Source organism: Dendrobates tinctorius, unplaced genomic scaffold (assembly GCF_039654945.1).
Source record: "Dendrobates tinctorius isolate UK_male_01 unplaced genomic scaffold, ASM3965494v1 ptg000044l, whole genome shotgun sequence".
NCBI classification, from domain to species: Eukaryota; Metazoa; Chordata; class Amphibia; order Anura; family Dendrobatidae; genus Dendrobates; species Dendrobates tinctorius.
The window spans coordinates 32,185,897-32,203,094 of record NW_027361712.1 but is presented as its reverse complement, the minus strand read 5'-3'; the positions used below and the strand labels follow the sequence as shown (position 1 = coordinate 32,203,094).

At 41.8% G+C, this 17,198-nt stretch overlaps 1 protein-coding gene and 1 long non-coding RNA gene across 3 annotated transcripts in view; one reads left to right on the top strand and one right to left on the bottom strand.

Moving 5' to 3' along the window:
- The window catches only part of LOC141089170 (uncharacterized), a 70,048-nt gene extending 58,251 nt beyond the window's left edge, over nucleotides 1–11,797 (bottom strand). The window contains exons 1-2 of the long non-coding RNA XR_012232199.1: nucleotides 11,675–11,797; nucleotides 73–173 (exon numbers count right to left, since the gene is read on the bottom strand). This is a non-coding gene — a long non-coding RNA (uncharacterized lncRNA). The remainder of the gene's footprint in view (nucleotides 1–72; nucleotides 174–11,674) is intronic.
- LOC141089169 (Fc receptor-like protein 3) overlaps nucleotides 1–17,198 on the top strand; it is a 150,940-nt gene that overhangs the window by 7,575 nt on the left and 126,167 nt on the right. The window contains exon 2 of one of the 2 annotated variants that reach the window (XM_073575492.1): nucleotides 8,890–8,925. The exons of the other annotated variant lie outside the window; for it this stretch is intronic. Coding sequence (XP_073431593.1) covers nucleotides 8,890–8,925 — 36 coding nt within the window. The remainder of the gene's footprint in view (nucleotides 1–8,889; nucleotides 8,926–17,198) is intronic. 2 annotated transcript variants of the gene reach the window in all.

Genomic DNA, 17,198 nt, shown 5'->3' with positions numbered 1-17,198 from the left:
CATGTTGGTTAGACTCGACTTATCTTTCATGAATCCATGAAAAACTTTGCACACAACTGATGTCAGACTTACTGTATGGTAGTTGCCTGGATCCATTTTCTTAACTTTCCTAAATATTAGTACCACGTCAGCCATCCTCCAATCCTGTGGTGCTAACCCTGTTACAAGAGAGTCTATGAAGAAGAGATACAGAAGTTTCTCAATTAGTGAGCTGAATTTCCTCAATATCCGTAGATGAATGCCATCTGGCTCGGGAGATTTGTCAATATTTCATTTGCTCAGTTGCAAAAGTACTTCGACTTATGTTAAACTAGTTATATCAGGTGGAGAACTTTGATTTTTGCATTATTGAATGATCCCTGGAACAGTTAGCTCATTGGTGAACACGGATGAAAAGTGCCAGTTTAACATAGCTGCCTTTTATTTGTCCTCTTTTTTAACTTTCTTTTATTATCATCTTTTAAGGGGCCGATACCATCGTTTTTTTTCTATTTGGCATTGATGTATTTATCAAAATTTTGGGGATTTTAATGTCTCTGGTGATTTGTACCTACCTCATTATGATCACTAGGGATGAACGAATAGCTTCAGATAACTCCTTATCCAAATAGCTATAGTGCTTACCGAATAGCTGCATCGGGAACCCTGAAGCGTTCCCTATAATTAGCTGTTCAGCTCCACAGCTGGATGTGTGATGGCTAGTGTTGAGCATTCCGATACCGCAAGTATCGGGTATCGGCCGATACTTGCTGTATCGGAATTCCGATACCGACTTCCGATATTTTTTCAATATCGGAATTCGGCATCGGAATCGGAAGTTCAGTTGATTGACGGCCTGACGTCATCATGATGCGCGGTGTGTGCGCATCATGATGCGCCGTCATTTCGGGCCTTCCGGGGGTCTCTGCCGGCCTGCCGGGGGGCTGTGCCGGCCTGCCGGGGGGCTGTGTGGACTGCCCGGGGTCTGTACCGGCCTGCCGGGGGGCTGTGCCGGCCTGCCGGGGGGCTGTGCTGATGTCCGGGGGTCTGTGCAAACATCGTCCGATGGGACTACAAGTCCCATCGGGCGATGCCTGCTACCATGACAGTGATTGACACATTAGCCAATGATGGGACAGTAGTAGTCCCATCATCCGGCTAATGTGTTAAATGTTAAAAAAAAAAAAAAAAAAATACTACATACATACTACATACATACTACATACATACTACATACATGCTACATACATACTGCATGCTACATACATACTACATACATACTACATACATGTTACATACATACTACATGCATGCTACATACATACTACATGCATGCTACATACATACTACATACATACTACATACATACTACATACATGCTACATACATACTGCATGCTACATACATACTACATACATACTACATGCATGCTACATACATACTACATATATACTACATACATACTACATACATGCTACATACATACTGCATGCTACATACATACTACATACATACTACATGCATGCTACATACATACTACATATATACTACATACATACTACATACATGCTACATACATACTGCATGCTACATACATACTACATACATACTACATGCATGCTACATACATACTACATATATACTACATGCATGCTACATACATACTACATGCTACATACATACTACATATATACTACATACATACTACATACATGCTACATACATACTGCATGCTACATACATACTACATACATACTACATACATACTACATGCATGCTACATACATACTACATGCATGCTACATACATACTACATGCATGCTACATGCATGCTACATACATACTACATGCTACATACATACCACATATATACTACATACATACAATACATTCATACAATACATACATAGACATACAGTACATATAACATAGAGTAACATACTTACCAATACTTGTCACATTGTTCCCCGAAGCCATTGTCTTTTCCGGGATAAATATTAACATAACAAACCACAAAAATACTCACCCACGATCCGAAGCAGTCCACGAGTGTGTCCCACGACGATCTTGGGTAGAGAACGGCAGCATCAGATGATGCTGCCGTTCTCTACGGGCTGCAGGAATCCAATGACGGAAGGTAGGTATCCTTCCGCACTGTATTCCTCCGCCACTTAAAAAAAAAAAGTCCCTAGTCTCACTTTATGCCATTGCTGTGTGGGAATTTCCCACACAGCAATGGCATAAAGTGAGACTAGGGACTTTTTTTTTTTTAAGTGGCGGAGGAATACAGTGCGGAAGGATACCTACCTTCCGTCATTGGATTCCTGCAGCCCGTAGAGAACGGCAGCATCATCTGATGCTGCCGTTCTCTACCCAAGATCGTCGTGGGACACACTCGTGGACTGCTTCGGATCGTGGGTGAGTATTTTTGTGGTTTGTTATGTTAATATTTATCCCGGAAAAGACAATGGCTTCGGGGAACAATGTGACAAGTATTGGTAAGTATGTTACTCTATGTTATATGTACTGTATGTCTATGTATGTATTGTATGAATGTATTGTATGTATGTAGTATATATGTGGTATGTATGTAGCATGTAGTATGTATGTAGTATGTATGTAGTATATATGTAGTATGTATGTAGCATGTATGTAGTATGTATGTAGCATGCATGTAGCATGCAGTATGTATGTAGCATGCATGTAGTATATATGTAGTATGTATGTAGCATGTAGTATGTAGCATGCATGTAGTATATATGTAGTATGTATGTAGCATGTAGTATGTATGTAGCATGTAGTATGTATGTAGCATGCATGTAGTATATATGTGGTATGTATGTAGCATGCATGTAGCATGCATGTAGTATGTATGTAGTATGTATGTAGTATATATGTAGTATGTATGTAGCATGTATGTAGTATGTATGTAGCATGCATGTAGCATGCAGTATGTATGTAGCATGCATGTAGTATATATGTAGTATGTATGTAGCATGTAGTATGTAGCATGCATGTAGTATATATGTAGTATGTAGCATGTAGTATGTATGTAGCATGCATGTAGTATATATGTGTTATGTATGTAGCATGTAGCATGCATGTAGCATGCATGTAGTATGTATGTAGTATATATGTGGTATGTATGTAGCATGCAGTATGTATGTAGCATGCATGTAGTATATATGTAGTATGTATGTTGCATGTAGTATTTATGTAGTATGAATGTAGCATGTATGTAGTATGTAGTATGAATGTAGCATGTATGTAGTATGCATGTTGTATGTATGTAGCATGTAATTTTTTTTTTTTTTTTTACATTTAACACATTAGCCGGATGATGGGACTACTACTGTCCCATCATTGGCTAATGTGTCAATCACTGTCATGGTAGCAGGCATCGCCCGATGGGACTTGTAGTCCCATCGGACGATGCCTGCACAGACCCCCGGAGCCTGCACAGACCACCGGCAGGCCGGCACAGCCCCCCGGCAGGCCGGCACAGCCCCCCGGAGCCTGCACAGCCCCCCGGCAGGCCGGCACAGCCCCCCGGCAGGCCGGCACAGCCCCCCGGAGCCTGCACAGACCACCGGCAGGCCGGCACAGACCACCGGAGCCTGCACAGACCCCCTGGCAGGCCGGCACAGCCCCCCGAAAGGCCCGTACAGACCCCAGAGAGGCTGTACAAGGGCAGGAAAGGGTTTTTCTTATTCCGATACCGGAAGTCCCATAGACTTGAATGGGACTTCCGGTATCGGAATCGGCGATACCGATACTTTTTTTAAAGATCGGCCGATACCATCCGATACGATACTTTGAAGTATCGGACGGTATCGCTCAACTCTAGTGATGGCTGTGTGACAGTCACAACACATGCATGGAGAGTCCAACAAACAGGCCCCTGACCTTTAGATCTTAAATTGTATCTGGTCTATTTGACAGAAACAGATGCAGCAGATTATCTCTCCTGGTTGGTTGATCTACCAGCTGAGAGATCTAATTGTCTTTAACTGTGGATAAGAACTTTCAGCTTTTAGCACAACCACAAGATTCTATGTTCCATTGAATATCTGGATAGTTAAAATCCCCCATAATAAGGACCCTATTATTATTATATGCTGCCTTTTTAATCTGTTGCAGCATTTGATCCTCTACCTGTTCATTTATATTAGGAGGCTTGAAGCAACCTCCAATTAGCAGCTTTTCATTATTGCCATCCCCATGTATATTTACCCACACTGACTCTACATTGTCACAGCTCCCCCCAATGTCACCATTGAGCACAGGTCAATTGGATTTAACCAAGATACACACACCTCCGCCTATTTGTCTTTCCTGTCCTTTCTAAATGTAGTGTAACCCTCTACGTTTGCACCCAAGTCATGGCTTTCGTCCAGCCAGGTCTCCGTAATGCCCACCACATTGTAATCTGTAGCTGACATAAGAGTCTCCAATTGATTCATTTTGTTTGCAAGACGTTTTGCATGTACCAGCAGACATTTAATACTATTAGTACATTTATTACTCCTACTCACCTCTGTTATGAATGGGTCACTGAGGAGGATAGCAGGCCCAGGCTAAGCCACAGAAAACCAGAGAGGTTGGTAAGTAAGTGGATTGCAGACACCTGATCCTATCCACACAACTAGAAGTAGCCGTGGAGCGTACCTACAATAATCCTAAACACCTCGGCACAGCCGGAAAGCTAACTAAGCCTAAAGCAAGAAAGGGGAAATCTAAACTGCCCCGGAGCAGACCCCAAAGGAATAGATAGCCCCCAAACATATATTGTCGGTGAGACAAGATGAAAACACAAACGCAGGCAGAAAAATAGACTGAGCAAATGATGGGGCCCACATTGACTAGACAGGACAGGAAAGGAAAGACACTGTCTGCACTCACGCAAAAAACCCTGCAAAAGGTCCAACACGTCTGATGCACAAAAAACACTGAAGTCGCACGACTTCGCCCCCACTATATCAGCATTCTGGTATATTCTGAAAACAAAGCAGAATGAGACCAATATAACAGGGGACAAAACAAACTGGCACAAGCAGTAACATGGGCGGTGATTCAGCACAGCCCCAGCCGGAGCTAGCTGACCCGCACAAAGCAGAGATAGACTAAACCAGATCAAATGCAAGCAGAATAGCAAATGAACCACTTAGCTGAACCATCAGGGCAGAGCAGGAGACATCAGACCTCAGAACGCACAGGAAGGAAATCATCAGCAGGGATAGAGGGAGTCAGCTGTCTTAAATCCCAATCAGAATCCCCAGATCTCCAATCATCATCCTCATTATCAGGTGGCAAGCCTCTGTCAATCAGATCAGCTCCACTACCTCCAGTAACCACCAGAGGGAGCCAAGAAAGAGAACTCGCAACCCCTCTGTCAATCTGACCAGCTTCACTACCTTCAGTAATCACCAAAGGGAGGCCAGAAAGAGAATTCCCAACACACCTCCCTACTTTTCTAGCATGTCCCAGCCCCATAAACCCTCATTGACCCCTTTCTGTCTACCTTATCTAGCCCCTTATTAGCACAACTACACTCACTCCCCCCTGATCCTAGTTTAAGAGCTCATCCATTTGTCTGACCATTTTTTTTCCCAGTCTAGACCGTGTACCAGTGTGTTCTCTCCCAGAACACAGCGGGCCGAGGACAAAGAACATGACCAGGTAATTTGTTGAAGAACCAATTTTTACTAACAATGAAAACTGTGTTACCCCACAGCAAAAAAAGAAACACAGTTAACCATGACACACACAACTAGCCCTGATCAGTTAGGACCCCTGCTCTGCACAACCGATAGGCCCAGTATGTTCTATTGGGTACACTATAATTTGCCTGACCTGTGGTTCTGCCTAATGCGGTAACTGGGAATTACCCAGAGCAAGGGTGTAATTAGATGAGTACAGGAGGCGGCCCCTGCAGCGGTGCAGCGCAGAGATTCACAAACTTAATTCTCTAAAATTACAATTCTGTTATGCTATCTATACACAAGCTCACTCACAGAGGGGAATATCTAGCTAAGGTTCACACAGCCCTCTTAGCAAACAATGTCTCTGAGAATTTAGGTTTGGCGTCAAACTCTAACGTCTGCATGCATGCACCCACCGGGATCCCTGTGGTGGGGCCTGAGCTCAGGACTTACCGGCTGGTAACTGAACACAGAAGTGGCTGTCTAATTGTCCGAACGACCGTTTAGCTGGGAGACCATGGAGTGGATCCTGGGCTTGTCACCTGGAGCGCAGTTTTTGCCTGACAGGCTAGCAGTAGGCCATTCATTTCACAGCCGATGCTTTGGGTGGAATCTAACTCTGTATCCAACCATAGTCGTCTCCCCAACGTGATTCTTTTTCTCTGACAGGAATAGTTGCACCTTTCCTCAGTAATCTGAACAGCTCCTAGCACACTGCACACCCGTTCTTCTTAACTCTCCTGTGCTCCTGTCACATCTGTCTCTTACAAACTGCAGTTCAAGATGGCCACCTGCAACTCTAAGTCATCTTTCAGTTTTCCAACTGTCGCTAGGGGCAGCTCAAACTGGTTATCTCCCTGTGTGCCAGGTGACAATGGTATGAATCTACAAACCAACTAGTGGCTAAAACACCAATAACATCTTTTATGTTTACACAGGTAATCATATCTACTAAAATGGGTTTAGAAGGGGTGTGGAGTGGGAATCTTCAATCACCCCATCACACCAGCACAGCTGTACCCTCCCCATTGAGGCGAAGCCCATCCCTACCATAAAGCCTGTAGCTGACAGAAAAGTCGGCCCAGTCCTCCATGAGCACAAACCCTTCCGTCCTCCACCAATTTTTCATCCACTTATTTAACTTCTAAACTCCAGTTGTCTTTCTAGTAATGCTTGTGGCACCGACAGTATTTCTGAAAACACCACCTTGGAGGGCCTCGACTTTAGCCTCTCACCTAGTTCTCTGTAATAATTTTTAAGGACCTTCCACCTCTGTATAACTTTGTCATTGATAACAATGTGTACATGTACACCATCATCTATGCCAGGCGGTCATATTTGTGACTTGACGCTCATAACCATGGCATGGTTTACACAAATCATGTAAAAAGTGTTGGATCAATGATATACTGGCGTAGTATTTCACCCATGTAAATTGCCCTAGTTTTAAGTTTTTGCATATTTTCTAATACTACCTATAGTTAGGACTAGGTTTATGTTTGGTTTTATGTTAAAGATAGACATATGGGGTTAGACATATGGTTAGAGTTAGGAATAAGGATAGCTTTAGAGATAGGGATAAGGTAAAAAAAAAAAAAACATTAAAAAAAAGGAATGTAACAACGTTATTTGTGTTTTTTTAACTTTATGTCTGATTGTAGCAAAAGTAGGAAAACTAGAGGGTCAGTGGACAAACTGCTAATGACATCAGTATTTTCCTCAAAATACAATAAATGTGCTTGGGGGGTAAAGATTCAATACTAGACTGGTGGAAGGGACTCAAGGAGTGCTAATAGTTCACAGGCTAGGGGTTGGAAAATCATTCCCTTGCTCTGGATGCGGGCAACCCCCCTATGCCACTGCAATGAGTCTTGTACAGGGTGGATGGGCCATTTATATGGATACACCTAAATAAAATGTGAATGGTTGGTGATATCAACTTCCTGTTTGTGGCACATTAGTATATGGGAGGGGAGAAACTTTTCAAGATGGGTGGTGACCATGGTGGCCATTTTGAAGTCGACTATTTTGGATCCAACTTTACTTTTTCCAGTGGGAAGAGGGTCATGTGACACATCAAACTTACTGAGAATTTCACAAGAAAAATAATGATGTGCTTGGTTTTAACATAACTTTATTCTTTCATGACTTATTTACAAGTTTATGACCACTTATAAAATGTGTTCAAAGTGCTGCCCATTGTGTTGGATTGTCAATGCAACCCTATTCTCCCACTCTTGACACACTGATAGCAACATTGTAGAAAAATTGCTAGTCTAAGGGGGTCAGATTCCTTATAGGAATGCTCGCACCTGACACCCATAATGTGGTGGTGCACCATCTTGCTGGAAAAACTCAGGGAACGTGCCATCTTCAGTGCATAAAGAGGGCAACACATCATCATGTTGCAATTTCAGATATCCAGTGGCATTGAGGTTTCCATTGCTGAAGAATGGCCCCACTATCTTTGTACCCGATATACCACACCATACCATCAATTATGGGTGTCGGGTCCGAGCATTCCTACATGAACAGTTTCCTGGAAAGTGGATTAGTCGTTGTGGGCCAGTTAAATGGCCACCAAGTTCTCCCGATCTGACCCCGTCAGACTTTTATCTTTGGGGTCAACTGAAGGCAATTGTCTGTGCTGTGAAGATATGAGATGTCCAGCATTTGAAACAACGGATACTGGAAGCTTGTGCTAGCATTTCTTCTGCAGTGTTGCTATCAGTGTGTCAAGAGTGGAAGAAGAGGGTTACATTGACAATCCAACACAATGGGCAGCACATTTTATAAGTGCTCATAAACTTGTAAATAACTCATGAAAGAATAAAGTTACGCTAAAACCAAGCACATCATTGTTTTTCTTGTGAAATTCTCAATAACTTTAATGTGTCACATGACTCTCTTCCCATTGAAAAAAATAAAGTTGGATCCAAAATAGCCGACTTCAAAAGGGCTGCAATGGTCACCACCCATCTTGAAAAGTTTTCACCGTCCCATGTACTAATGTGCCACAAACAGGAAGTTGATATCACCAACCAATCCCATTTTATTTAGGTGCATCCATATAAATGGCCCACCCTGTAGTTTAAGTGATGCTTTCATGGAGAAATGACCTCACATGATGTGGTAAAATGCCATTGTATTTTATTTCTTACACCAACTGTCCTGTTTTTTTCTAAAGTGATTCTTATTTTTCCTCTAGGACTATTTCTTTATGTACAAATCGGCCTAACAACAGGTATTACAGTTGTCAGATTTCAATTAACTGTTCTCTATAGCTAAGTTTCATTTATTTTTCAGGTTAAATTTGTACTTTGATGTTTATAAATGTACACATATCAAACCAATTGTACAAAAAATTGCATACCAACTATCAGACTTTTATAGTATTATACAGTTGCATTGAAAAGTATTGTAGCTAAATGAAAGCCAGAAGGAGATATTTTGGCAAATATTTTACCATTAAGGTTATGAACAAGCTATGTCATATACTTTGGGAAACTGTTAGAAATTATAGGGGTTGTCCATGGTCAGAAAAGTGGACCACAAATGCTGTAGAATACCAATAACAAACATAGCAGGTGTTTACTCTCCTTGAGTCCAATCCCGACTCCCACCGCTGATCATGTCTCATTGTTTTGGCTGCTGCTGTGAGTTCACATTGACAGCACAAAACAAGGCTGTAGATAATCACTGAGCTCAGCAGCTGCGCCAAGGTAGACAGCACAAGCCGCTGAGCTCAATTATTGGCTACAGTGGTGTTGTTTGCTGTCAAGTTGGCATCATCACTACATCTAAAACACTGAGATTGAGCAGCGGTGGGAAGTAGGCACTGGAACCAGTGAGGGTAAGTACCAGCTGTGTTTGTTATTATAGGTATTTTATAGCATTTAGGGTTCACTTTCCTGAAAGTGGAAAAGCCTTTTATTACTAAATCAAATAATAATTTATGAAAATATACATTAAATATGTACACTAAGTATATCTGAGAACTCATGAACAGGAAATGAAATAAATATTTGAGAGATGTAGTTCCCAACTTTTGGGCCCACCAACTTTTATCATCCTTTAATAATTTTATAATAATGTTTAAGTGCTTTTGGACTGTCCTCAGACTATAAACATCTGGGCGGTCCACACTTTACTCTGCACTGATGTTCTAAATTGTCAATACAGAGTAAGCAGCTTGCAGAAAATTGTGCAGCTATGGAGGAAGTAAGACAGCTATCATAAACAGCCAGATATCCCACAGAAAAGATAAACATGTTTTCTCACTATGCCTGCCTTATTGATCATTGTATCCACAATGCTACACTAGTGCTTGTGTACACAGATTAAGAACAGAGTTGAGCAAATATGTTCAGAATCGCCATTTCTGAATTTGCCATATTTGTGCCATATTTATGTTTGATGATCGGTTCTGAACATATTCGTTCATTTCTTCTCCCATTGACTCCAATGACATTCGGCTGTGTTCGGCGAATATTGCAAAAACAATATTTGCTGCCGATCATAATCGGAACCGAATTTTGAAAAATGTGCTCAACTCTATACGAAGCACTGATAGTGCTTCTTCCTCCAAAGCCAGTGATCATGTAATTGCTGGATGCAGAATTAGAGCAGGAGCTGTTGAATCCCGGGAGACACGTTTGATTCCGCTGTGCAACCAGGAGACTGAATTTCCCCTTAATATAAATGAAAATTAATTTTAAACTTAATGTCTGAAAGGTCTTTTAAGATCTTATGGGGGCACAGAGTGAAATAAATGCAAAAAAATAAGGCAGGAAAAAAATAAAACAAAAAGAGAGACACAGCCAGTCTGAGTCATTGTATGTAGACCCTTCCTTGTTGAAAAAAGAATATGTCCATGATATAAAAATAATTTCTAGAGAAAAGGAAACACAATTTAAAAGAGGAACAGAGAAAATGGTCTAAACTGGTTAAAGAGTAAATGTTTTAATTTTTATTTCATAAATCATCAGTAGCACACATGAAAATGAGTATATTTGTAGATTGATCTGTCATTCTTAATTCATGGATAAAATCTATAAAAACTGTATTCTTTGGAGACAGAGTTTCCTATGACTGAGATAATTGATGATAGTAGGTAATTTTAAAATTCTATAGAAAGGAGGAGAAGGGAGGAACTAGAAACAGACAGAAATACAGGGTCAAAGTTCTCTTGAAACGACAGTTAGGCTATGTTCACAAATTGTTTTTTTGCTGCTTTTTTTCTGCAGCCAAAACTTTGGTAATAAAAAGCTGCAGGAAAAAAAACACAGTCTTTGCTGCCTTTTTCGTTGCTTTTCTTGCTGTGTTTGTTTGCTGCGTTTTTTCAGGATCCCAAAGTTCAGCTTTGCTTCCACCTTGAACAATATAAGGTGGTAGGCCACCAATGCAAGACGTATGTGAAACCATGAAACATTTTTGGAAAAAAAGGGCAATGTGATCAAATTATTTAGTGGAAAATGGTTTTTATTCTGAAAGAAATAGTGACTATTCTGAATTAAAAAGCTGAATTCAAGTATGAGGTGCAGTTGTGAACTAACATTACATGAGTTCATGAAACTATACACAATTGCAGATGTAATAACAGTGGGGAGAAGTAGAAATGGTCGGACATTGTTTACCTAACACCTTTGTAGGACATTCGGTTGTTAGGGCATTCGGTTGGTAGGGCATTCTTCACTATCATACATTGGTAGGGCCATTGAGTTGGTCAGGCATTTTTTACTTCCTCACATTGGTGGTGCACTTGGATGGTAGGGTATTGTTTACTTTAACACATATCACTAATTTAATTTACCGTAATTAAACTGTAATAATATAACTGCCATAATCATGTGAGGATACTAAGATATTATGGTTCAAAACTGGAAAAACACAAAAATAAATGGGTTTTACATCCTGCTGTACCTGCCAAGCTTTCTTGCACCAAAAACGTTGCAAAAAGTGAAGGCAGCGTTTTTGCTGTTTTTTGCACTTACTTGCTTTCTATGAGTGAAAAACGCTGGAAAATTGGTGAAATAAGTGACATGCTGCAGTTTTCATAAACCAGCAGTTTTCCAATTCTGTCAAGAAAAAAACAATCATAGGCATGAGATTTCTTGAATCTCATAGCTTTTGCTGGTGCTGAAAAAAGAACAAACAAAAACAATAGGTGTAACAACTTAAATAGAACTAACAGAGAATGTATATAAATATGTAATATCCATAATGATAGCATATGCGTCCTAAAAGATTGAATGGCAGGCCATTTGAATTGTGAGAAACCAAAGACACTAGGCATGGATTGGAGAAGAATGGTTATGAGACAAAGGTAGTGAAGTAAAACGCCGTTATTGAACATTGCGTGGCAAAAATTGGCACTGTGTGGAACAGTGTGCCCGCACAAGTACAATGATTAAATAAAAAGCATATTAAAAACAAGACGTACGCAGAGGTAAATTAATTCAAGAGAGGGGGACCACAGGAAAAGTAAGAAAGTAGATGAGTAATTATAGTTCATAAACATAGTAATCCCTTTAAAATGTACCATAGACAATATACATACAAGTGACAGTATTCATTTATGTGGTAAATAGTTAAAGCAGCATACCAACTCACCCCAATTACATTTAGCAGTCATAGGAAGGGGGTATAAACTGCACAGTGTTATATAGGGAAAAGGAATGAAGGAATGTGGATAGCAGCAAAGGTATTTCCTGGTGGTGGTCTGGTAGTGGTCCCCGGTTTAAGTGCGGCGCACACTCAAAGATAGCACTCATCCAAGATAATAGGAGCACACTATGCTGACACTCTAAGCAAACTCCGATTACAGTTTTAGCAAGGTATCATTAGCATAATTGACCCGATGCTCTCAGATGAGTGAGTGTACAGTCATGTGACCCTGACCTATGGGTGAGACTCATCCGATTTTCAAGGGAAAACCGTGCATGCTGTGATTTTTTTCACGTGCAGATTCATTCAGTGAAAACGTTAATCTGCACTTCGCCACCGAATACCATGGGTCTGAGTTCGATCCGTTTTTTTAACAGATAGCGCTCGGAATGAAAATATGGTTGTGTGCACGAACCCTTAGTATAGCACTAAATGTTTTATACTAAAGTAGTAAATGTTTTATAGTATAATATAATATTAAGTGTTGTATAGTATAATAAAGTAGCATAGTAAATGTTGTAGAGTAGAAAAAGTATCATTTAGTTGTTCTGTTCAAAGTCGATCGTTTCTCCACTGCTTCAACTGACAGGAAGTCTGGTGGTCACCAAAAATATTCTCATTAATGTCGCTGTAAAAAAATATATACATTGTAGGGGTTTGTACTCACTCAGCTGTGGTTGAGGTAGGCACAGGAATCGGTTTCATAAAAAACTTCATAAACCTGCTTAAATACAAGCAAACAAAAGAACAGCCTTCTCCGGCACAAAGTGAAAACAAACAGAAAATAAACAGTCAATATAGTACTGCGGGTCCACCTGCTTATTTCAGTGTCTTTAGAAAACATACTGGAGGCCTCCTCGCCTCCAGTCACAGACACTGAATGAGACACTCAGTCTCCATTTTATCTGCCAAACCACACCCCTGGGGTGAGGATATGTGAGCAGTCATTCCCACCCATTTCTTTTGACTGCTCATAAAACCTAGCCCTGGAATGGCCTAATAACTCTCTCAGCACTATATGTGCTGGAGCATGCTTTCCGAGCTCACATCACCAAAGCTACCAACCGCGATTATACATATCTCCCCTCAAGGACCTGTCCAGCAGCCATCTTACATACCCCTCTCTGCCCAAAACCGGGAATCTTGGCACCTTCTGCCAGGAAACAGTGGACTCTCAACAGAGAATCAGCAATGCCATGCAGTTTCCCTGGCCTATGCTCCACATTGAAGTTAAAATCCTGAAGTGCTAGGAACCACCTGGTCACTCAGGTATTGTTCCCCTTCGTATCCCTTAACCACTTCAGTGGGGCATGGTCTGACACTAGTCTGAATTTCCTGCCCAAGAGGTAGTATCTTAAGAGTGTCCAACATCCAATTGATGGCCAAACATTCCTTCTCCACTATTTAGTAATTATTCTCGCAGGATGACAACTTCCGACTCCGATACATTATGGGATGCTGTTCCCGTTCTTCTCTTGTGGTAAGACAGGGCCCAGCCCGACATCTCACGCATCCGTCTGGACCACAAACTCTCTTGAGAAATCCGGTGCCACCAGCACTGACTGTTTACACAGGGCTATGCCCAGGAATGCTCTGACCTGCTTCTTTGAGAAGGGTTGTGGCCAACTCTGAATCGCCTCAACTTTATTTATTTGGGGCTTTATTTCGCCTCTGCCTACTACATAGTGCAAATATTTAACTTCCTCCATCCAAACTGAGCCAACCTTACCAATCACTTTTTGTTGCTAAATTATGAGTTTTGCTATCTCACATGATCCATACGCTGACAATCAAAATCCTGCAGCATCTTCTCTGTGGACAGGCAGTCAGATGTTCGCAGGGTCGGACTGGGGTGTCTGGGCCCACCAGGGGAATGGACTCTACGGGCCCACCCTACAGTTATATGCAAATATCTGTCAGTCATTATCTCCATTATAATGGAGCATCGGCTGTAAAACACAGGCGGCTCCTGCACATCTACTGTGCGCTCCCATAACTGGGATGTATAATTACAGTAGCTTACATTAATGGGGTTCTTTGGTTAAAACAAGTTATCACCGATCCATGGGCTCCACAGGATAGGTGATCGCTTAGGTCCGACCATTAGAAACTGCACCGATTGGAAGAATGAGGACGTTTTATCCCTGACAGGACACTTATCCCCATTTTAAAATGGAGTGGCAGGTGGGATATCTGACCGAAGCTCCATTCATTCTCTTTGGGTCTTCTATAAAAAAACAAGTTCAGCCGCTGAGGGAATGAATGGATCAGTGATCAAGTCAGACATGCCACTCCAGTCTAATGGGGATAAAAGCTCCACATTCTGCCGATTGGGTCCACATAGTCCGCCATACAATATTATGGGCAACCACATAGTCCAACATACAATATTATGAGCACCCACATAGTCTGCCATACAGTATAATGGGCACCTCATAGTCCAGAATACAGTATTATGGGCACCACATAGTCCGCCATACAGTATTATGGGCAACCACATTGTCCACCATACAGTATTATGGGCAACCACATAGTCCTCCATACAGTATTATTAGCACCCACATAGTCCACCATACAGTATTATGGGAAAGCACATAGTCTGCCATATAGTATTTTGAGCACCCACATAGTCCACCATACAGTATTATGAGCACCCACATGGTCCGCCATACAGTATTATGAGCACCTCATAGTCCAGCATACAGTATTATGGGCACCACATAGTCTGCCATACAGTATTATGGGCAACCACATAGTCCACCATACAGTAATATGGGCAACCACATAGTCCGCCATACAGTATTATGAGCACCCACATAGTCCATCATACAGTATTATGGGAAAGCACATAGTCCGCCATACAGTATTATGGGCAACCATATAGTCCGCCATACAGTATTATGGGCAACCACATAGTCCGCCATACAGTATTATGGGCAACCATATAGTCCGCCATACAGTATTATGGGCAACCACATAGTCCGCCATACAGTATTATGGGCAACCACATAGTCCACCATACAGTATTATGGGCAACCACATAGTCCACCATACAGTATTATGGGCAACCACATAGTCCACCATACAGTAATATGGGCAACCACATAGTCCGCCATACAGTATTATGAGCACCCACATAGTCCATCATACAGTATTATGGGAAAGCACATAGTCCGCCATACAGTATTATGGGCAACCAGCTGCTGGCTGGTTTGTATGGTCGCGAGGCATAAAAAAAGAACACTAGTCAGCAGGTCAGTAGCCTACGGCCGTTTCATATTCAGATCACTTTCTCAAGACAGATACCTCTCAACTAGAGTTGAGCGAAACGGGTCGAAAATATTCAAAAGTCGCCGACTTTCGCCAAAGTCGGGTTTCATGAAACGAAACCTGACCTTAGCGTGAGGTCGGCCACGAGGTCGGTGACTTTAGCGCCAAAGTCGCGTTTCAAAAGATGCTTTAGCGCCCTTTTTCAGCCAATAAGGAAGAACGGACACTGTGGGCAACGTGATGACATAGGCAGCGGTCACCACCATCTTGGAGAAGGGCATGCAAGTGATTGGCTTGCTTTGTGTGGCGTCACAGGGGGTATAAAAGGGCAGGGACGCCGACCGCCATGTTACTCATGCTGATCTCAGAATAGGGAGAGCTGCTGCAGCTGCTGATTCTGTAGGGAGAGCGTTAGGAAGGCAAAAAGAAAAAAAAACTGCTTCTGCTGATAGCGCTTTTCACTGTAGTTACTGTGCAGTGAAAGGTGAAGATTTTTGCTTTTGTGCAGCAGCGCTGGTGGTGATTAGCCTGCCTTTTAAGGCTAGCTGCATTGCTGTGTGCACACTGGTGTTCAAACTGCTATTTTAAAAGCAATCCAAATTGTATTGTTTTGTCCTGGTGAGGTAGTGAGCGTTCATTTTTTCACACACCGTACAGCTGTGTATGCTCCTCACACAGTACCGTGTAACGGCTGTTATCACGGCCAAATTGCAGCTATCTACGTGTGTGACTCTGTAAGGAAAAATCGAGGACTTTGTCCGTTCTTACAGACCTACACCTTATTTTTTGTCTGTTTTTCAAACAGTTTCGTATATTTGCTGTTTGATTACATTCAAAACTAGTGAGAGACAGCGTGTGTCAGTCCGTATACAAAAACGCGGAGTTTGACAATTTTACATACACCGTACAGTGGTGTGCTTGCACACTCCTCTCTCAGTACCGTGTAACGGCTGTCATCACGGCCAAATTGAAGCTATCTACGTGTGTGACTCTGTAAGGAAAAGTCGAGGAGTTGTCCGTTCTTACAGACCTACACCTTATAGTTTTGTCTGTTTTTCAAACAGTTTAGTATATTTGCTGTTTGATTACATTCAAAACTAGAGAGAGACAGCGTGTGTCAGTCCGTATACAAAAACATGGAGCTTGACAATTTTACATACACCGTACAGCGGTGTACGTGCACGCTCCTCTCTCAGTACCGTGTAACGGCTGTTATCACAGCCAAATTGAAGCTATCTCAGTGTGTGACTCTGTAAGGAAAAGCTGAGGAGTTTGTCCGTTCTTACAGACCTACACTCTAGGGAGATTCCAATTCTGCCCAATTCTATATACACCTTGTAGTTTGTCATACACTAGGCAATTTCTGCCGGTCACATTGCCGTGTTATTGACACAGGGCCTGACAGAATCCCACTGTGTCCTCAAGTGTAGAGAGATTCAAATTCTCAACAGTCCTCTATCCACCTTTCTTACAACATCCAGAATCTGCCTGTCACATTGCAGTGTAAAATAAACAGGGCCTGACAGAAACCAACTGTGTCCTGAAGTCTACAGAGATTCTAATTCTCCCCGCTACTATATA